Raw genomic sequence first — 20,603 nt, forward strand, 5'->3', positions numbered from 1 at the left:
CCGATGGGCAGTAACAGCAACGACAGCTGTACCATTATTACGCAATAACGTATCGTTCCACCTACTGATGTTTTTGCGAACACCGCACCCGAGCAGCGAATAGCGAAGATTTTAGCTTGACTCGCGATGAACCCTCACAGTTGCTGCTATTGTTGAGGGGTGTTTCACTGACTCTCCCACACCAGTGCCGACTAAGGGGGCTTGCGGTCCACTACCTCCGACAGGCGTAACGTAAGTAAACGAAATTCCTTTTCTGATAGAAGCATTGCATAACTTTTGAATTACCCGCCTGATTTAGCGAAACCAGTACGTGTTGATCAATGCACCTAATAGCGATAAACATTTTTCGAGGCATTGTTTTTTGAGTGTAATACAACAAATATAACTTATCATGTGTACAGTTAGCGAACGTTCTACTGATTAGACTGGACACTGTCAGTCTATTATGTGACATATTTTCTACATGAGGGCAAGCATATTTCAAAATCTAGCTAAGTTGCGCCGAAACAAGTTGCATCGATCCATAACGGAAACGCCACAAACTACGTGCGCGATCGTACGAGGCACGAATAATCTAACGAGTTTTAACTGCCGCATCTATTCATCAGTATTGGACGAGTATAGAAAACTGGGTTTTATCAAAAAAATGCGCCAAATTATCGGAAATTTTTTAATGCGGCTTTTTTTTTTCATTTTTACTGACGCGCCATCTTGTTTAGTAGTATATGATTCTGCAACAGATGGCCGTCGCTGCCTCTACAGTGAGTGTCGTGAACGGTACTTCACTGACGCTCCATTCTACCTGGCAGCGACAAACGGCAAAAAACGCAGGGATTTCTTACAAGCCCAACTGAGCATTCATTTACTTACTCATTATTTTCATGTTGCTGTTTGAACGCCACAGACATCGCCAATATCAGCATTACCAGTAGTAGCCTATGATCAGCTAGTAGGAAATCAGCGCATTCGACAATTTTTTTTTTACCTTTTTTTTTTTTGCATATTTAGATTTTCGTCGAAAATCGTAAGACAGCATAAAAACGTAGCAGACACTATGTTTATACATATATATATATTTACATATTATGCGATAGCCAAATATGAATAATATGTAACATCTCAGTGTACAAGCATTAATTTTATTGAAAAATTACCGTTGTGTTTTAAGTTTTGATAATTTAAGTGCGTATATCTGTAACTTTTCCTATTTTTGCTTAAACACGCGTAGGCTTTGATTCTCTCTGATATTTAATATGCGGTGAACGATTTAATCTTGACATGCTGAAACTCGTCAGAGTTTCGTTTGATCAAGCCATACACAAAAAAGATTAAGATTTGGGCTACCATAAGTTCTATTAGTCTAGAAAAGCGTTAAATTATCAGAGAAGCAGTTCAGGACTGATGGGTTATCCTGCTAAAGGATACATTGCCTTTCGTTCGTAGCACGGGTAATACAACGCACAAATCTGCTCTCTTTCAAACGGGTCTTTCTATTTGGCAACCGCATAACGTAAATCTCACTAGAATTAGATGTTCTGCTAGATAATTTCCTTATCGGCATAATCAGAACATGCCCGGCGCTTTAAGTAAACCAGAGGCCGCATGTCTGATGACTGTTACATATATCAACGCTGATATAGCAGCCTGCTGTTTTGTTCTTACTAGACTTGGGTATCATACAGAGAGAGCACGCAAGTCTGTACGTTAGCACCCTCAGAAGCTCTTTCCTTAGCATGCCGAGCATACAACGTTTAGGTGAGATATTATGTCGGTCTATCCCGCAGATACTAGCTTCCGCCGTTTCCATATGAGCCGCTGGAAGGCGCATCGAAATGCAATGATAATCAGCGATGCATGATAAGTTCTGACTCTTAACTGTTTCGTGGATCCTTGGGGTCGTGGGTCCTTGGGGTTGGCAAGCGCAGTACTTACTTTGATTCTTCAGCTAACAAGCAGGTACAGCGTCCATTGTGTCCATCTAAAATTCCAAATATTGCGCTTCCGGTACTAAAACTTCCAACTATGACTGCTAGCCAATAGCATACCGAACCCGACTTACCAGATTCAGCCATAGCGAAGTTATCGATAGAAAGCGCTTCTTTTAGTTCCTCTTTCTGTAAAACAGGCTTACTACTGCGCTAGTCAACTTTCAATTGAAATCCTTACAGCTTTAGCTGAAGTATGTGTTTTCGACCTAATGCAAACAATAGTAAAAGAAATTTTCGAATGATCAAAAAAGTCAAACTTCCGCTCTTCTCAAATCTTCGCATATAAAGCATCGTTGTCATATAATAATATTTTGAAAACGTCATCCCTTTATGGATTCCATAGAACCAAGACTGTATAACGCCGTTAGTAACTGCTTAATTAAAGGTTCTTTAAAATAATAATAAGGTTAATTAAAGGGTAAGCATATATAATTGATTGGATTTTGTTTAACAACTTTTTTTTGCAAACGAAAAATATTACCATTGCTTCATTCTCAATTTCTAGATACCTAGTAAATCAATTAATGAACAATTAATTACTTGGGTTATCTTTTTTAATTTAATGTTCATTTGCAGGGCTGTTAGTCGCCCCATGGCGGAGCTGAACAACCTTCGAGTTGTCCTCCTAGTCTCATGTCTTTGTTAATAGACAGCGTCACCATATTGTTATCGTTGTCACTCGTCGACGCGGGTTATTACCCTTAACTAGTATCCTTAAATATAAATCGAATATATCGAGCACAGGTCTTCTAAGGTGTTTTATGGTTTGGTGATTTTTTTTTTTCGTTTTACAGTTTACGGAATAGTTTTATAGTGTTGCCTATATACGCGGGATAGATGTTCATTTACGCAGGCTAACATCTCATGGTAGTTCAGTGGCTAACGTCGAACCTACCATACTCGGCGATAACAAAAATTTCCCGCAAGAAACGCGTCTAAGCGGCCATCGTCCGTTCAACGAGTATGATTTATGATTCCAATTGCCTCGAGGGTCAAAAGCTAACAGGCGATCGTAACGAAAAAGTCACGACCAATGCTACTTTGTAGACAAATTACGGGACCTCGCGTGCAGAACACGTGTCAGTCCATTGCTCTAACAAGACATTTGGAATAGTATTTCTATACAAACAATTTGTAATTGTAATAACAACGAGAGTGGGCACGTGTTGCGCTATTCTCACGAATTTCGTTCAGTCAAGAGAGGACTGAAAGTGAGAACAATGAAACGTCGTAAATGGGTTCCCTTTCGATGTGATTTTTGCGTTCATATCATTAGTAAATGTTTTAGGATCGCTACGATAAGCCACGAACACGATATGTAAAACTCAGACGTTAGGCATTTGTGTGTTTTGCGTGAAAAACGTCAAAGTTCTGTGATTGTGGCCTTGTAATTTAAGGGCAAATATTTTGCCGTTTGCAATACTGGATCATGTATTGCTCCTAACAGGCAGATACGTTTACGTCAATGCTGCGACGTACATGAAGTATAGTCGTTGATCGTACGTAGCCGTTGTTTTAGCGATGATTCAGCTATTCGTGATACTGTTACTTCAATAGCGAATAGTTGTACCTCAATACATCAGCTGCTCTGTGCTGTCCGTATTGCTAGCCTTTTCGATTCTAGCAGTTTGTCAGAAAGGATTTAGCGAGGTGCTACCTCAAACGTTTCCCCAACTTTAGCATAGCAGTAGATTTATGTCGGAAAGTCCTGTCTACAAATTCTAAAAGATCGAGACGACATTATTAACTTTTTGTCATCTACTTCGATTATAACTTCTCCTATTCGATTTGGGGAAATTTTTAGAAAGCCTACAGTGCCCGAAGTCGGGTTGGCCTACTTGAATTTTTATTTCTTAGTTATTCAGCTCTATCGTTCTATGATTTCCAGTAGTCGAGGCTGCTGGCCATTTTAGTGGATGGCATTGTTAAACCCATATGGCAATAGGGTTCAAGCTTATACGCCATTTGTTGACAAAGTAGCTGCGCGTTGATTCGAAAATAGCTTCGAAGATTTGCAGTTCGATACGTAAACCGATTGGCCAACAAATTTAACGCAGCAATGAAACCATCTCGTCATGCTTGTTAAACGAATCTGCATATTGACGCAGTGGCAACGTCGATACCGAACGTCTTCAATCAATAATATTTCATCAAATCTTCGATCAAGTGTGCGTAAATGAAGATCGTAGTACATGGCGAAGAATCGTATTTGACTTGTTTATATTTGAATCGGCAATACATGACAAGGGACGAAGGCGTCGATAGCGGAAGTCCTGTTACGCCACAGACCACAAAGACAGCGTCCATGAATGAAAAGTAGCCGACCTTAGCAACCGTAGCGGCCGGATCAACGGCAAACGGCCGTCCCTTGCTATCTGCTGAAAGAAAGTTTGCGACAGACGCTAATGGCCTGCGGGTAACTGCGGCATAAACGATTTGTTCGTCCGACCGACCGACCGACCGAATATTATCGACGCCCTTTGCACTGTTATTCTACAGGGATTATAATACCATACGCTGTAGCGACAATCGACGTAGCGGCAAAATCAGCGACGGCAGCATCGGTCGCAACGACACAATGGATGTTAGTGAAATGACTTTTGTGATAGTCGAAAAAAGAAACCTCATACTAGAATGCAGACAGACATACGCTTTGTTATGGTCTGTTTCTCCACTGAAAGTAGCACGGCGCTCCGTCATTCACAGAGCTGATTTAGCAGAGGTAAACCAAAGAAATGGTTTCCACATAGGTAGGATTTAACTAAGCTGCTACTAGCGGCATTTTACTAGCTTCGCGTTACCGGCATTGGTTAGAGGTAAGTAAAAATTGTTATTATCGAAGGACATAAATGTGCTACGTTGAAATGGTTAGTCGCGTCGCTGTGCTCTAGCTAAACTAGGCCAATTAATTTGATGAGAGAGATCAATTAACTGCTTGATCGAGTAGTTGATAAATTTTTCACTTATTTCTGTTAAACCAAGTATGTTACAGGATTTGTTTTTAGACAGGTTTTCCTTATTAATTCCGTAACAAAAATCCGGCCAGTCTATAGACATGGAAGTTAGCAGGAGGTGGGGGGTCAGGGACGGAATAGCACTCTGATCCTATTCGTCCTATTTTTCCCCTCTTTAGAAGGAAACGACAACAATAAAGCAGGCGACAAAGAGCTTGTGATTTCCTCCCACTGTTTTACCGGTATCAACTTTACTCGTCGCTACTATACATCTGCCATTTCCCTATTACTCTAAACATTGATAGTTCTTTACTTGTAAAATTGTTCGAACGGTGTATGTTTTACAACACTGATGGCGGCCCTTATAGGCAAATAACGTATTCAAGCACTTTTGTGTTGATTTTGAGGAAATTCGAGTAGAAATCACACAACACTTACAAACTTCAAGCGGATGCGTTACAGATCATGGTGTACGCCAAAAACGATGAGAAACTAACATGTATTGTGAGTCACGCAATCACGCAACTGAGTTCTTCGTTGAAACGAGACCGACGAGTATAGCGTTATAGCATACGACATATAAAAGATATGATCATTTGTTCAAGATGCTTGACAATATGGCTTAAGAAACAAGTGTCATTCCTTGACGAACCGCAATCTAATTGCTGATTCATCCTTCCACAGTCGCTTGGTATTCGGCATTTATGCCCTTTGTGGCCGCCCATCACCGGCCGTTGCTGCAGTAAGATACAATGATATGCAAAAAGTACGACACCATAACCTGTTTCGTCTTCTGTGGTTCTTAACAAACCGAAGACCTTGGGAAATTCCGCCAAGGTAGCAGATCTTCGGTTTGTTTTGGTAGACGCTTTTCGTTTTCACCGTTAGAGTTGATGCAACGATATAACAGGCTCATGCGTACAGACACGCTTGGCTACGGCCATTAGCTGCGAAGGCTGATCTAATATGGCTGTTTGGGCCTCACTGCGAACAATGCGAGCTGTGAAGGCCGGTGAGGGTTTCCAAACAACGGTAATCCTTAGACGTGTTAAGCAAGGTCACCGACAATTCTATAGGATAGTGCGTATGACATGCTCGTAGGATCATAACAGCATTTGGCTAACATTTACTCGAATGTTTCCGGTACATCGTCTGCCCTATTCAACCCTTATCTATATTGGCCTACTGTGTTAGGTACATATCGGATGGGGAAACACAAAGGAGGCGGAGCGACTGCTGCCAATATACGAATCTACGCGCCAAACGAACGCCGATGTTTTAGAAGGAATATCGTCGAACGACATATAAAATTGACACGCTGTTGATTGCAGTTTGCGAAGAAGGATTGTTTGCAGGCTTCACAGGTGGAACTATTCGATGAACTTTGACTTCAGTCAGTATTTATTGCTTGTTATTCGTACCTTCCGAATACGTTTCGAGTTGGTGCTTCCAACTGTGACAGAAAATAATCCTAAGCTTATGTGTGACAAATACAAATAAAAACAGTATGTCGTGACTTCATTGGATGAATAATTATAATTATGTTTCACCCGTATTGGCATTGACTGGATAGGTTTTAGATTGGCGCAGCAGGTCCATGTCAAATACTGCTCGTAGGGCTGCCTGTGGCAAATCACCCATTGTCATTCTATGCAGGATCCTCGAAACTCGCAAACGATTATGTGGTACTATTACCTCTTCACAGGGTGTGTCAGTTGCGCCACCTATAAGGAAACTGTGACTAATATATAAATTAATTAATTTAGCTGGTATACACTGTAAGTCGAAAACGAACAGCATGAGGGATTAGTCATTCGTGACTAATTGCATAGCAGCAATAAAAGCGCTAGAAGCATTTGGGTTTATTCCAAGGAAAATAGCGATACAGTATTTAGAGAGGGGTTCGAAAGAACACCAGTTTGTCTACACTATGAAAAACCCCAGAGATGATGAAATTTAACAACAAAATCATAATTTTGATATGGCATGCATTACGGTTAGTAAGAAAAATTAGTTAGTCCACCCGGTTTTTACAGCATAGGACGTTGACGAATTACGATTAATTGACAAACGTATAAGGCCGGAAGGCACGTTGAATCAACTGTGCGCAGTGTTGGTGAAAAAAAAAAAAAAACAAAAAAGTTTGTTCACCACAACACTCAAAAAAAAAAAACGTCCAATACGTATTTGTTGATAGTGTTTACGCATCATATATCTTGCTCATATCATGAGCGCGAATCAATCAAGGCAGATCTGTTCGTTGTTCATTAAGCAGCTAGAATAAGCACAATGGATTACTGAATTACTATATAAGGGCTTCGTCTTTTTAGCTATTTTCGCCTATGTTTTGAAATAATAAATGCGATAGATAGACCATACCTCAAATATGTCTCCCACTCGATGCGCCTCCAGGGCATCGAAGAAAGGCAGATCGTTCGTATAATAGTCAAACATATTTTACTAGAAACACCATAGGGCCGTATAATTAGTTTCCCTTGCTCAAGCCCGTTTTATTTAGATAACAGCGAAGCCCGCGCTATGGCTTCGATCAGATTCGTTGGAAAATACGTACGTATAAGTGAAGGTTTAACTTCATAATAAAGGACGTAGACAGAACTCAGCGTATCTGTGGAACAGGAGTGAAATATGTTCAGTGAATGAATGAAAGGGTCCAAGAAACGACAGAAAACATTTAATGCGCTGTTCTTTGGTCCGAGATATGCCCAAAGATATCCATATTTATATTTGAAGTTTCTAGTTAAATTTTTATTACTTCGGTCAAATCCAGATGTCCTCTTTCAAGTTACTCTATATAAAGGGGTAGTTCTGAGGAGAAAATATCTAATTTCTTTAAACAGTAGTAATTACAGGGGTGCGCAATGACTGACTACAATTGTGTAAAACTGTTTCTATATTGTTAATTACGATGCAAACACTTTTCTCTGAAGGAATTAAACAGAACATACGGATCCTGATGGCCTGATGGTTGCAAATATAAATAAAAAAAAAAACATTTCTGCGTAGCATCTGCGTCTGCTGCCGCTATTTCCTGTGTCGAAGCTTTCGACCCCGTTGTTGCCCAAGTGGCCCCACGTCAAAGTAATGGCGGAGCTGATGTTAGTCCCTCGTTACGTTCGAACATTGACGGCAGGATATGATTGTCTTTGGTCTTAAATTCTACCGAACGCTCGTCCGGCAATATTCATCAAAGTGCAAAAGCTACAATGTAAACCGTTTGGCCTTTGGGTAACTCGTGAAAGCCGATTCGAGACGCCTTTCCAATGATCATATTCCGTTCCCTCAACTAAATGCAGTTGGATACTACATATGCATACAAAAGTTCACGAGGCGTACGCTATAGCAGGGTACAGAGTTCGAACATAAAAAGGGCAATTTTCTAATGACTGAATACCATTTAGCCCGAGATATCGGCGGCATCTAAGACAAGTTTACCTATAATAGAACATTTGCTGCGTTAGTGTATACTTCGAGTGTTTGACGCCAGCTAGCGTAGTCTGGTATCGTATTTACTTAGAAACGCTTAGAATAGTAGCACGTTATACTTGAAAGTTTGTATTTGTGTTACTGTTAACATACACATGAATATGGTGTATTTGTGGAAAATGTCATTGCTCATAAGATGACTCACCCTTTTCAAAAGATAAGCAACACTATTGCCATCGGAAGCTTTTGGTAGGCGCTGATTAGAGAACACATAAACTTTGCACGGATATAAATTTCTTGTTTACGGATTAGGGTTTATGCTAGGCGTTTGGTAATCAATCTGGAAACGAGCTCATACATATACATGCAGTAATTGCAAGCCCCAATAGACACCTAAGCAACATCTTGTAGTTGTCAGATGTTGTTCTAGGACGTTTCAAGCGCAGAATGATTTATGTTTACGCACCGCACTTGCATTCACACAGACAAACATCAATAGGAGCGAAATATCATTTCGGGTCCCACATATATATATATATGTCTTCCTTTCCGCTAACGTTGGTTCTGCTGCCTGTGCTGGAAGTCACAGTCGATTTATTATCTTATTATATCTATCTGATTATTTGGGATAGTTCGGTTAGCTAGAGCAAACGAAAGGGGGGAAGAGATCATCCCTAAGTTCCAGACAATTCCTACAGGTGCGGACCGGGAAAATGTCGTTTTACATTTGGTGCGAGCATATTCATTCGGCAGTGAACGGTAGAGAAGAAAAGAGGAAACAGAGACCTGTCAAAGGCAATAATGTTATCAATATGATAATATCGCCATAATGTGACGGAAATCTATAGTGCTTATCTCGGAATAAAAACATCTAAATAGTAGGATGTCTGTAAGTATCAACAGCAGAACATACTGACGCTTAGGTAGAGTAGCTTGATCCGTTTCAACTTGGTCTGTCGGAACGGTTAAATGGATGAAAATACTTACTTCGATAGAAGTCCACTAGTCTTTAAGGTGGGTAATGTAGTTGTTAAGATCGAGATACATTTACTGGCTTATTTATGATCGTTCAATAACGTCCAAGTCAGCGACGTATTTCGACAAAATATGTAAACAACTTGAATGGTTAGCAGTAGGCGCACCCTATGGAAAAAATCCTGAAACATCAATTCTCCTTTAGCTGCAACGCTACGGTTCGCGATGACAGCCTTTACTCTACTGGCATAAAAGATCGTTACGCAAGGGTAAAACCGTCGAAGAGTCAATGGGAAAATTCGAAAATGTTCGTCCTAAGCAGACAATACGTTATGGCGTTCAGAATTATTAAATGTCACAAAGTACATAACGCGCTGGGTATTAGACCCGCTATTCCGACAAATCATTTCGGCAGCCACGCGAGCTTTCAGCGTCTGCTTGTCAGCTAATAGCATCTTGGTTATCAGAGGCGTTGATCGGAAAGAGCCTTCCGCTATCTTTTACGTCACATCATCTCGCTGCGAGTTTGTTTTCGACTCACGATTGCCTTACCTGCGCCTAGCGACAGGCGTCTTTTCAGATCCCTGAACTGTCTGTTCAGTCCCGACTAGGATCCGAGTGAACGATGCCCTCAAATGTGACAAAACATTTCGATCGAGTATGAGCTTGGGTATACCTGACAAGGCTAGCGCATAGCTGCTTTGCTAGGACAAATTCTGCGCGAGAAGCATGCGCAGATAGATCACGCGATGAAAAATGCGGGCTACCAAGTCTTTTTTTTTTGCATTTTGAAAAAGAATATCTGACGTATGAGGCGAGAGGAAACACAATGTCACAGACAATGCAAGCCTCGTCCTATTTTGCCACAGTCGCTAGCACATTTCATGCGATGCTCACCAGGGCCCAATGCGCCCAAACGGGGCAAATAATATCTACTACCCGTAGGAAAGACCTTTTCATCATGTGCAACGTTTGTTTGTGTGTATCTGGGGCTGGCATAAAAAGCCGTTCTAAGCTACCTGTTTAGCAGAAAATGAAAGAGATAGAGCTGTTGACGAAACGCTGTTTAACGTAGGTTCATCAAGACAACGTCTATCAACAACATAGATTCGCCATTGCGATATGGGCGATACTTAGTGACTCAAGGCGGTGGGGTTACAGCTGAACGAGGAATAGATATTGACAAATATTCAAGCGGAACCTTTTTTGGAAGCATTTGTGCAACTAGAGACTGTCTAGCCGTCAGATGTGCGTGGCGCTTTCTTATTGTAACCAGGAAATTTGTTGAAAAGTAAAAAGCCGAAAAAACCATTTGGCGCCATCCGGCCCTGACGTGTGTTGTGTGAACGTTGATTTAGTCCAATAAGAATCTATCTACACCTGCGCACCTCTCAAACGTTACACGAACTTGGATGCGTCAGACCGCGATTTTTAAGTTCAGACAGCTTCGTTTCGCCTCGCCAGACTTTCTGTCCGTCTGAGGCCACTTAAACGAGCCAAATTATAAACAGCCCAAATGAAAATTTCAAGGCAGTAGGTAGCACTGTTTATAAACCATTCGGAACTGATCATCTAGGACACCTTGCCCTATGGCGAATTATGAAATAGACAGACTGACGCTTCTCGGAAGATGGTCCGCATTAAACGCTTGCTAAGCAAGTCGTAAAAGACTTTGAGATGAATCATTTGCAATAAGACTATTGATGCTATAAATAATCTATATGCAAAACTTTAAAATGTATAGCTATGACGTATGAAGTTACGTTAGGACAAAAAGTTAATACCTGCATGTAAGAGCCTATGTACTCTTGGCTGTTTAAACAGTAATAGTTACGAAAGAATTTATTCACACTGATCCTGCAGCAGAATCGGACAACTACGCTTAACGGACTTGAAGATATAGACACTCTTTCCTACTCTCTATCTAAACAAATTATTTTATTCAAATAAATTTAGTCTTCATTGTAACACTAAGAGTGTGTTATAATTGTAAGACATTCATCTCAATTTTAATTAATAAAAATTAGACCAGCTGAACGCTAAGAGCACACGCTATTGATTATCAACTATAAATATAAACATTGTTTCAACAAAAATTCATTTTCAAATCGTGCCTGTAGATAAACAAGAAAAAAAAAAATGATGGCTTGCAGCTCTAGTCCGACGTAGTACTGCAATTATGATTTTTCCTAAAAAAAAAAAAAAAATCGAAATAATTGAGTAAGCGTTAAGCTGACGCCATCCCGAACCCCTTCCGCCATTCCCCCGACTGGCATCTACTATGCAGGCGTAGTTGCTCTCGAAAACACAGTTTGCTTCCTATCACCGGAATGGCTTCTATCGCAGATGGAAGGTTTGCAGGTGTCGCAAGCAGCAATAGTCGGTCATGCGGTATGATGAACAACTCTAGTATTTGAAATTCGGTAGCTATAATAGTGGTGATTATAACGACACTTACCAACCCGGGACTGTCGACCAAATTTTTTCTAAATTTGTTTGCGTGCATAATCTACATGTTGAGTGATGCAATATGTCCAAATTCGCTCTTAGGGCGTGGTGGCAGCGTACTACCGTTAGTGATAATTCACGCGTCGTCTGACAGCCTCATCACAGGGGAAACGCTCGCTATGCATTTTGTAAGACGTATTTACATTCGTTTCAAGTTGATAGAAAAGCAAATACTGACTCATTTTCAATTTCAATGTAGTTTCAAAAAAACTTGCTAAAAGAAAAACTTTTCGAAAAATTGGCCAAACTCTCTTGCTCTCTGCTCTGTCTAACGACAACTAAACAACTGTCTACAGGCAATAATGGCTGTTGATTAAGGAGATATGCTACACGGTAATTTCTGTTTTGTCTACTTGATAATAGTACAACAGTGGCGGGGTATTTTTTAGTCGTCGCCGAGTGTGACTCCCGTCGAAGGCTGTACCTCTTTTTTGTTTCAAACTTTCAGAGAAAAAGGCTTGAATAGTTGACCTAATATTTTGTAACGTATAAAAATATTCTAGAGAATATAAACAAAACTGTGTCTTTACACACACTTCTCGACTATATTAAACACTCGGAAAAAGACAGCCTCGTTCGCTTGTCACTGGGAGATAACAGCAGATAACAGTGTTCTTTTCTTTAGCAGTCTTCCAATGAATCTTAGTCAATTGTTAACTCTCATTTTTATATTGAAGTCTGATACGGCATGTCTATTTATAAATCTTTGCCAGTAAGCAATGGATTGTATATGAGCGAAGAAATCGATGACCCCTAATGTAACCGTCGTCCCGGAAACGTTTTGCGCTGAAATGATGCTTTGCCGTTTTGAAAGACGATGGTGGAAGGGAAATTAAGGCTGAAAAAAATTACAGAAAGGACACTTTAACACGCGCTCTTTAAGGACACTTTAAGCTCTCACTGAAGTTATGCGCATCCTATTTGTGCACAACGACACAGTGGCGTTTCAGGCCAAATCTGTGATACTTCAATACTACTACGAATAGGCTAATAACCAGCTTACTGTGTTTTCTAAAGCAACAGGGAGTCCTAAAACGTTCGATTACAGATAGGTGGTTCATTTTATAAATTGATTAAGGGTTTCGTAATGTCTAGTTCAGATAAATACAAGAGAACGATTTTTGATCAAGGCTCGTTTGTTACGTTACGAGCACAAAGAGGAGTGTCCTGCCAACGAGATGCGTCGGATATTGGCTAGAGTTTCTGTCCAAAAGGTGACATACGGGTTAGTAGGTCAGTTTGACCTACTAGTAAGCGACTGGTAAGCGAACCATTCCAGTATCAAAATCGTCACCAGATCTGCCCCTTATTAATCCAATGTGAGACCACCACATCAAAAAAATCAAACTGGCCCGCCTAGTTTCATTTTACTAACTTACCGTGTTACTACAGAGTACACTTTATAAAAGTACAAATTTAAGCCATACATTGACAGGCAAGTCCAGCTGGTGCCTAACTACCCACTGAATCAATGACATCTCGATACTAGCAAAAACTGAAGCTTTATTTTATACACAGAGCTTATCGGTTATCATAACATTGTCGAGACAATATGCTTCATGACGGTTAGTTATGGTTTCTTTATAGTTGTTGTCGTTGTCGGGCTGGCAGATATATTTGCATTAAGGCTTTGTTTCACTAGAACTGGTAGATAAAGGAATACGCACCTGTGTATAGGTACCGTGTAAACTGGGTTTCGCCCTGCAGCAATGGATAACTGTGGACGGGTGCCTTGACCCAACTATTTTGCGTCAAAGGTCGTAAACAAAGTGCTGCGTTGGGTCCGCTTTCAGAGCAACGAGCAATTCTACTATAAACTCCAGTTAAGGTAGCCTGCAACAGCTAAAGCTGCCAGAATTAAAAGCTAAGCAGTGCTTTAAACTGGCAGCCGGCTTCGATGCTAATTAATTTGCCCTGTTTCGTGCTAAAAAATAGCGTTTGAAGTAATGATTTGACCGCCGGACGTAATTAAGAGCTACGTTACTCGAGTTCTGGTCGTTTGAATATAGAAACTGGCCCTTCCACAGTCTGTCCATCCTTTGGCCATATATATCTCCTGTCCTAGCGGACTTACAAACGCTACCAGAAGGCTCAATAAAAGTTCGAAGTAAATTGCATGCTTTGCGAATGCGTTAATTGAAGATAGTTTCGATCAGAAACGAATTACTCCCGTGAAGACATTACATGTATAAGCCTCGCCTGTCCTTTTTCGTATCTGCTTATTGTTCGCGTAATGTTTAGTAATGCGGTACAGGTTTCTTTTAATCACAAAATGTATTTACCGTTTGAAATTGATTATGTTCAACCTGTCGCCAGATCCATTATATCGTAGAGCTATTATCTCGGTCGTGAGGAGCAACGTCTATGCTGTTACATCATGCCAGGTATAGTGGCCACCCGATGGGCAAAGCAAGATGACACAACGTGAACCAATACGAGCTATTGCCACCATGAGAACACTCGTAACCGTGATAGTAATGCTAATGAGCCGAGCGCATCAGTACACTAAATATTATACGTATATTGCCATGTGCCTAATGAAATATATCATAACTGATAAATAGTACCGTTATCGTCTACTAGGCTTACTCGTCAAGTCTGTAGAATGTTCCATCTATTTGTATAACATATACATCACATTTTATTATTAAAAAAATAGTTACACTTCTAGCCAGATCAAAAACTACATCGAAAAAGCCAATATCTTACAACAGACGGCTTTTTCGGTGAGATAGACTTTTGCCAAAGGTGATACCTCGTAGAAGAGAAACCGCTTGTTCCTTGCCATTGTCAAGGGCCGGCTGGGAAAAGCCGAAGGCAAATAGGGACAGACGCCCCTCATAGCGAGCGCTTTGCGTACACTCAAGCACGATCTGTGAAGCTATTGACAGTTAGTTGAAGCCCATTAGTTCCTACACCTATTGTATGTGTATTCGTTTTCATTTAGGGAGTCGTACAAAGAATATATCTGTCTAACTGCTAAAAGTAGTATCGTTGTCGAACGATTTCGACCGTTAACTAACAAAGGTACCGTAGCGAGCGCGTGGAAAAAGCAGCAAGATGATTGAAGGGTCACGACCATAGTGATCATGTAAATAAAACGATGTTAATGCTGACAGATATGTTATTGACGTAGCTGCAATGCCCTCCCCAACCTGCGGAGAGCCCGTATACACAAGTGTCGAACAACATTTCTGTTCGGTATCGGACGCGAAACGTTTGAAAATCTAACGCGAAGGCTTCGAGTGAACTGGGATGTGCGCGACGTAATCGGAACGAACCTGGAAGATTACGCCGGTTCCACACGGGAAACATCTTTTAATGACGCAAAATGCAAGTGCTACATAAAAGAAATTTATATAAATAAGCTTCTTGTGCGGGGAAAAAAAACTAAGTATCTCAGAGCAGAACAACGCGGTAATATCCTGAACATTTTCTTAACATTATGATAATCAGCTATAACTGTAGAAAAAATATCCAATTGTAGTGACAAAACAGTAACTTCCCACCTTGACTCCTGTTAGCTACTTTCAGCCGTCTCAAGACTGCGGGACCTCTCTCCAGATAGTACTGAAGTAAGCAGGCAACTGCATATTCCATTTCTATCAAAAGGATATCAATAGTTAGTTGTATTGAAATCAGGGGGAAGGTACAGCCGACTTCTATTCATAAATAGGTTTATTGTTCGATATCAAGACGTAAGTACTCATCTAAGTGTTTTTGTTAGATTGTGGTGTTGCCCTCATTCCAATCTTTATGTGTGTATATATATATATTTCGCGTTTGCATTTCAATATTACTTTCATGTATATTATCGGTCTGCAACACTGTGCGGACCATATAATACTGCATTATATAATACGAGCAATTACTTTAAGCAGGGGCAAATACAAACAGTGCCGGTCCTTGGAACAGCTACGTTTGTTTGTCTCTTAGTTTTTAGTGTAATAACAATATATTTGTCGCTGTGGTCATTGGCTTTGCCCTCTCAGTAAAATAATTGCCACATTGACGATTGCCTAGTGACTGATATGCCATGCGTTTGTCTTGTTGATGCGGTAGATAGTATCATGGACGATCGAGATAATTCGCCTGATTCCGATTTGGTGACGGCGGAGTGTCCACGTCTGCTCCACTGATGGCCGACGACAGCCAAACGGACGGACGGACGGACGGATGTCACGGACACGTATCTTGTTATTATTTTTTGTTCGTTGTTCAGTGACAGGCCAAGTATGCACCGACGGCTGCGAGTCAGTGAACCGCGATCGGCTGTCACAGTTTCGACGGGGAGCTGGGTCCACGATTTCATTCAGCCATTATCGGCAGCTCGCAAAATGGCCGCTGAAAACGAAAACGCGGAGGAAAACCTTGTTTTGATGGCCGATGGCCCTACAACAGCAGCAGCAGCAGTAGCAGTAGCAGTAGCAGCAGCAGCAGCAGCAGGGAGAAAAACGAGGAACAATCGCAGTGATTACGGTGGTATCAGCCCGCTGTAGATGTTGTTGTTGGTTATCATTATGGTGCGCGTCTATACGTACGCCCCAAAACGTCGCCTGCTGTCGTTGCGTCTGCCGCCTCTGAAATCTCTTTGTTGTTACATAAGCGCAAAAATGCAATGAATTCTTTTCGTTTTCGTTATGATTCTTGGTGATTTCCGGCACCGATGACGATCTTTGTCTTGTTCTTCAAGCATGGCAACGGTCCTATCATCGTCTATTGCTCATCGCCTCCGCTTTACATCCTCTCCTACGCAGCTTAGTCAGTGGCCGTCGCTGTCGGCGCCACAACTGCTGGTACTCATCTTAGTTTGTGTCGTGTCTTTTCCGTTCGGCTGTATTCATGCACGCTGGACCGTGGCTGTAACAATGTCTAAATTACAATGTATTTACAGCAGCTACGGAGATAACAGCAACGCGGTTGTTCCTGCCATTGATGACGCTCATGATGTCGGCGGCAACTGTGATTCCTGCTTAACTTCAACTACGAACTTCACGTAGTTGCTGAAATAAGTTTCCTTTCGCTGCGGGATAAAACAGGCTACAAAAAAGTTCTTGTCGATGTAACGAATCGCTTTGCCCACCAGTGACATCTTACTATTGTTATTGTTATTGTCAACTGAATAGCTCGTCAGAACTTGAAGCATGAATTTATTTACTCTCACAAATTCTATTTCAAGCCAGCTAGGGACTGTCATCTATTTAGGGAACTATGCCTATTGACGTCTACTTTTGCGTGAATGGTAATACACAGCCTGCAGGGGCAAAATTTTAATGTGATCAAAAATTGAGCGAGATTTAATGATGTCTTCCGTTATTATTTTTATTGTTATGTCTTACTACAAATTATGACATCATTATTTGATATTGTGCTTCTTTCGGTTCGCTTTAAATACAGCTTGGTAATATTTGGCAAACCAAAATCCCGATAGCAGCTCCTTTCATGTAAACCAGCTCGGTAAAGCCTATTTGATCTATTACATTATTCTAAAAAGTCGTATATTTAGACGATATGCCGAAATTTAGCTACCAGATCCACAGATATGTAATACCTGACATATATATGTGACAAGTTAAAATTTCCGCTTCAAATACAACAAGACGTGGTTGAATAAAGATCACGCTTTCGACTACGCCGTGGTGCCGGTATTTCATCTTAAAGCCAGGCAAACTCTGCGCTAAAGTTAACCTATACTGGTTACGTCTTTTTTGCTCGTACATTAAGTCAATTCTTACATCATTCCTCGCGGCTAAGATCACAAATGGATTTTTCCCTCTTTGTTATGATACATACGTAATCTTCGCATTTATCGTAAATCAACGCGACGTGAACCTCTTATCTCATTGTTTCTTTGCCGGCCAACGCGACCATTGCGTCTGTGGCGCCGGTGCTATTCTCCCATACGCGGAAGTACTCAGACTAAACTGGCTGACTTATGTTCCAGATTCCATTACGGCATCTACATCCCTGCTTTTTATATACTGCTTACATAAATTCGTTTTTTTCCTTTTAACTCCGATTTTGTTATTAATAAGACGGGTGAAAACCACAAAGCGACCGGTAAATGCAAGGTTGACTTCACTGAAAGCATCTTCATTATGCCACGACATATATCTATAGGTACCTGCGAGAAAACAATCGCTACCGTCCACGCATAGCTACTGCGACTACTATTTAAAAACCATTGTCTATGCAATCTGAGTGGCTTTTAAGCTATTGTTTGTATACCGTTTTTTTTCAAGAGAGTACCTTAGAAAATTCAGTTTTAGTACCTACAGAAAAACAACTATTTTCAAGTGTTTTACGTAATGTACATCGAATTAAGTCAGCGTTCGAACAGGTTACGCATTGCACGCTTTTTTAACATGCTTCCCCACTTCTGATCGACTGATCAAAGCTATTTTCCGCTACTATTCGTTCCGTATTGGGATCAATAGCAACTACTCAAACACCGCTAGCACTACCTAGCTGTTTCCAAGGTACAACTTTGGTATCCTGTACATCTACATATTACCCTTACTAATATCTGTAAAAAGTAGATCAGGTACACGTCAGTGCAGGTATCGACAAAGATAATGGCGGCTTACTAGTTCTAGAGAGAACCAATAAGTTTGATTTTGAAACCATCAGTTGAAAAGATGCTGTTTTACCCTTCAGACGTGAAAGTTTTCATTGGACTTCAGTGGCAGCGCCTCAACGTACGAACTAGAACTATCCAGGATTTAGGGGCTGCAACGACAATTGTTTTGAAACGCACAGAATATGTGGCAGTTTTTCGTCCAATGCGTTGCTTCAATTAGATCTTACGCTGATTTGTTCCAAGTATAAGACATATGTTGAGCCACTTATGACAAATGCAGCAACCCGACGTTATCTAAAAACCTAACAAATTACGCAAAACGCACTGGCTTCAAACTTTAGTGAAAGAAAAAGGGTCTAAAATCTCTACCAGTCAGAACTACACCAACGTTCGAAGGTTTCAACAAGTGTTTTTCAGGGGCAAAACAGTGATGTTTAACACAGGCGAGGTCAATAGCAGATCTCATAAACTATATTTGACTAAAAGTTAGCGTCAAAAGATGCTGTAGCTATTCCTATGATGGGTCTTCCGTACGTTATGCGAGCAATCACAAAACCATAGATGAACACTAACAACATGCCTGTTTTATGAGATTAAGACTGTGCTAGAATCTTTACCCGCATTTAAAGCTATACCGCTAAAGACAAGTTATGTCAGAAAAAAAACGACGCTTGATTAGTTACAACACTATATACCGGTAATGTATGCTATTTTAGAAGGTACCATTGAAGACGATTGGACCAAAATCATTCCCACCTCGGGGAAAATGTTTGCTTCCTAAACGGGGATTACGTTACAGTTTTTAAAAGCCACCGAGGCTCGATGAAGATAAGTGACTAAGAAATATTCAACGGCAAAATGGTGACAATATGATGAAACTTGATGTAGAATTTTAAGGAAGACTGAAAAAAGTTACACTATCCGTCGTTAACGACTTCATATTTTAAGATAGTCCCCGGGTGTCACGCAGTAAGCAAGCTGTCTCGTTTGAGTTTATGGCAGATTTTACATCTTGTAACTGTGAATTTTATCTCATCAAATAGTTCTACGATATAATAAAATCGAAATTCACACACAGCCATAAATAACCAGCTACAATGTACAACGCGGCAATGAATGGGCGTCATTTTGTGCTTTGTCATGATTTGTCGTTAGCAAGCATGACGTTGTGAGATATCATATGGGCAAATCTAAGGGCAAAGCGCGAAATGAACTCGCGTTGCGCCGTTCTCATTCATCTTTCAAATAGTCTATCACGATTAGGCTTGATAACCCTTATTTTTCTACGCTGAACGATTTTGAAGATATCGCTCCTTTCACAGACGCGCTGTTTGTTCCTTCTTTAGTCGAACATTTTGATGACGGAGTGCGAGTGCGAGGACAGTACCGCGATGGATACGTCTGCTTCTCACTCGTTAGGGTAAGGGATTCTCTCCTGTTTCTTACAGAACGCTTGTCCGTTGACGTTGCCACATCACGATGGCAGCAACTTTGTCTACACGGCTACCACGAGCGCTCTGTCGCTTTAATATGCCATGTCAACAGTCAAGACTTTCGTCACGCTTTGCACTCGATGGTAAGTAAAACTGAAGGCTCTTTTCGGACGTCAATAGTAGTAATTCATCGGATATTTATTGAGCTCATATAACTTCTAGTATCAGTGCAAAATCGGTAGTTGTTGTTTCCAGTAGCGATCATTCGATCATCATAATTCGAAGCAGATTATGCCAAAACGTGTTCCTGAGTAGCGTAGAACAATTTCAATGTTTTCCACTAGTGTGCAGTAAATTTTCAAAACGGCCTCATGAACAAGTGAAAATAATAATAAGTCAAACTTTTCGTAATGCGATGGGCTAAGCTGTGTGAAGTTATGAGAGACCCTATTTTACAGAAAGTTCTCGACTACGAAATTCATAACATTCAGTACTATATGGATACACAAAGAATACATGCAAGCGAATAAGGTAGCATAATCTAAAACGCTGCCTTTCCATAATAGACGCCGTTGGTTTGGACGAACAGCAAATTCAAATGCAACAAATTGCTAAGGACTTCGCTCTAAAGGAATGGCAACCTAATATGCGTCGGTGGGATCAAGAAGTGAGTTTTACCATATACGTGTTATGATTGCATTTGTTCTTAGAAAAGAAACTA

General features: G+C 40.7%; 1 protein-coding gene across 1 annotated transcript in view; it reads left to right on the forward strand.

Moving 5' to 3' along the window:
* The first annotated feature begins 14 nt into the window (after positions 1-14).
* The window catches only part of LOC147755259 (isobutyryl-CoA dehydrogenase, mitochondrial-like), a 23,086-nt gene continuing 2,497 nt past the window's right edge, over positions 15-20,603 (forward strand). Inside the window, exons 1-3 of the mRNA XM_086991374.1 lie at positions 15-231; positions 19,796-20,025; positions 20,449-20,549. Of these exons, the coding sequence (XP_086847500.1) occupies positions 19,929-20,025; positions 20,449-20,549 (198 nt within the window). The 5' untranslated portion in view covers positions 15-231; positions 19,796-19,928. The remainder of the gene's footprint in view (positions 232-19,795; positions 20,026-20,448; positions 20,550-20,603) is intronic.

Source organism: Varroa destructor, unplaced genomic scaffold, assembly GCF_002443255.2.
Source record: "Varroa destructor unplaced genomic scaffold, Vdes_3.0 BEIS01000005.1, whole genome shotgun sequence".
NCBI lineage: Eukaryota > Metazoa > Arthropoda > Arachnida > Mesostigmata > Varroidae > Varroa > Varroa destructor.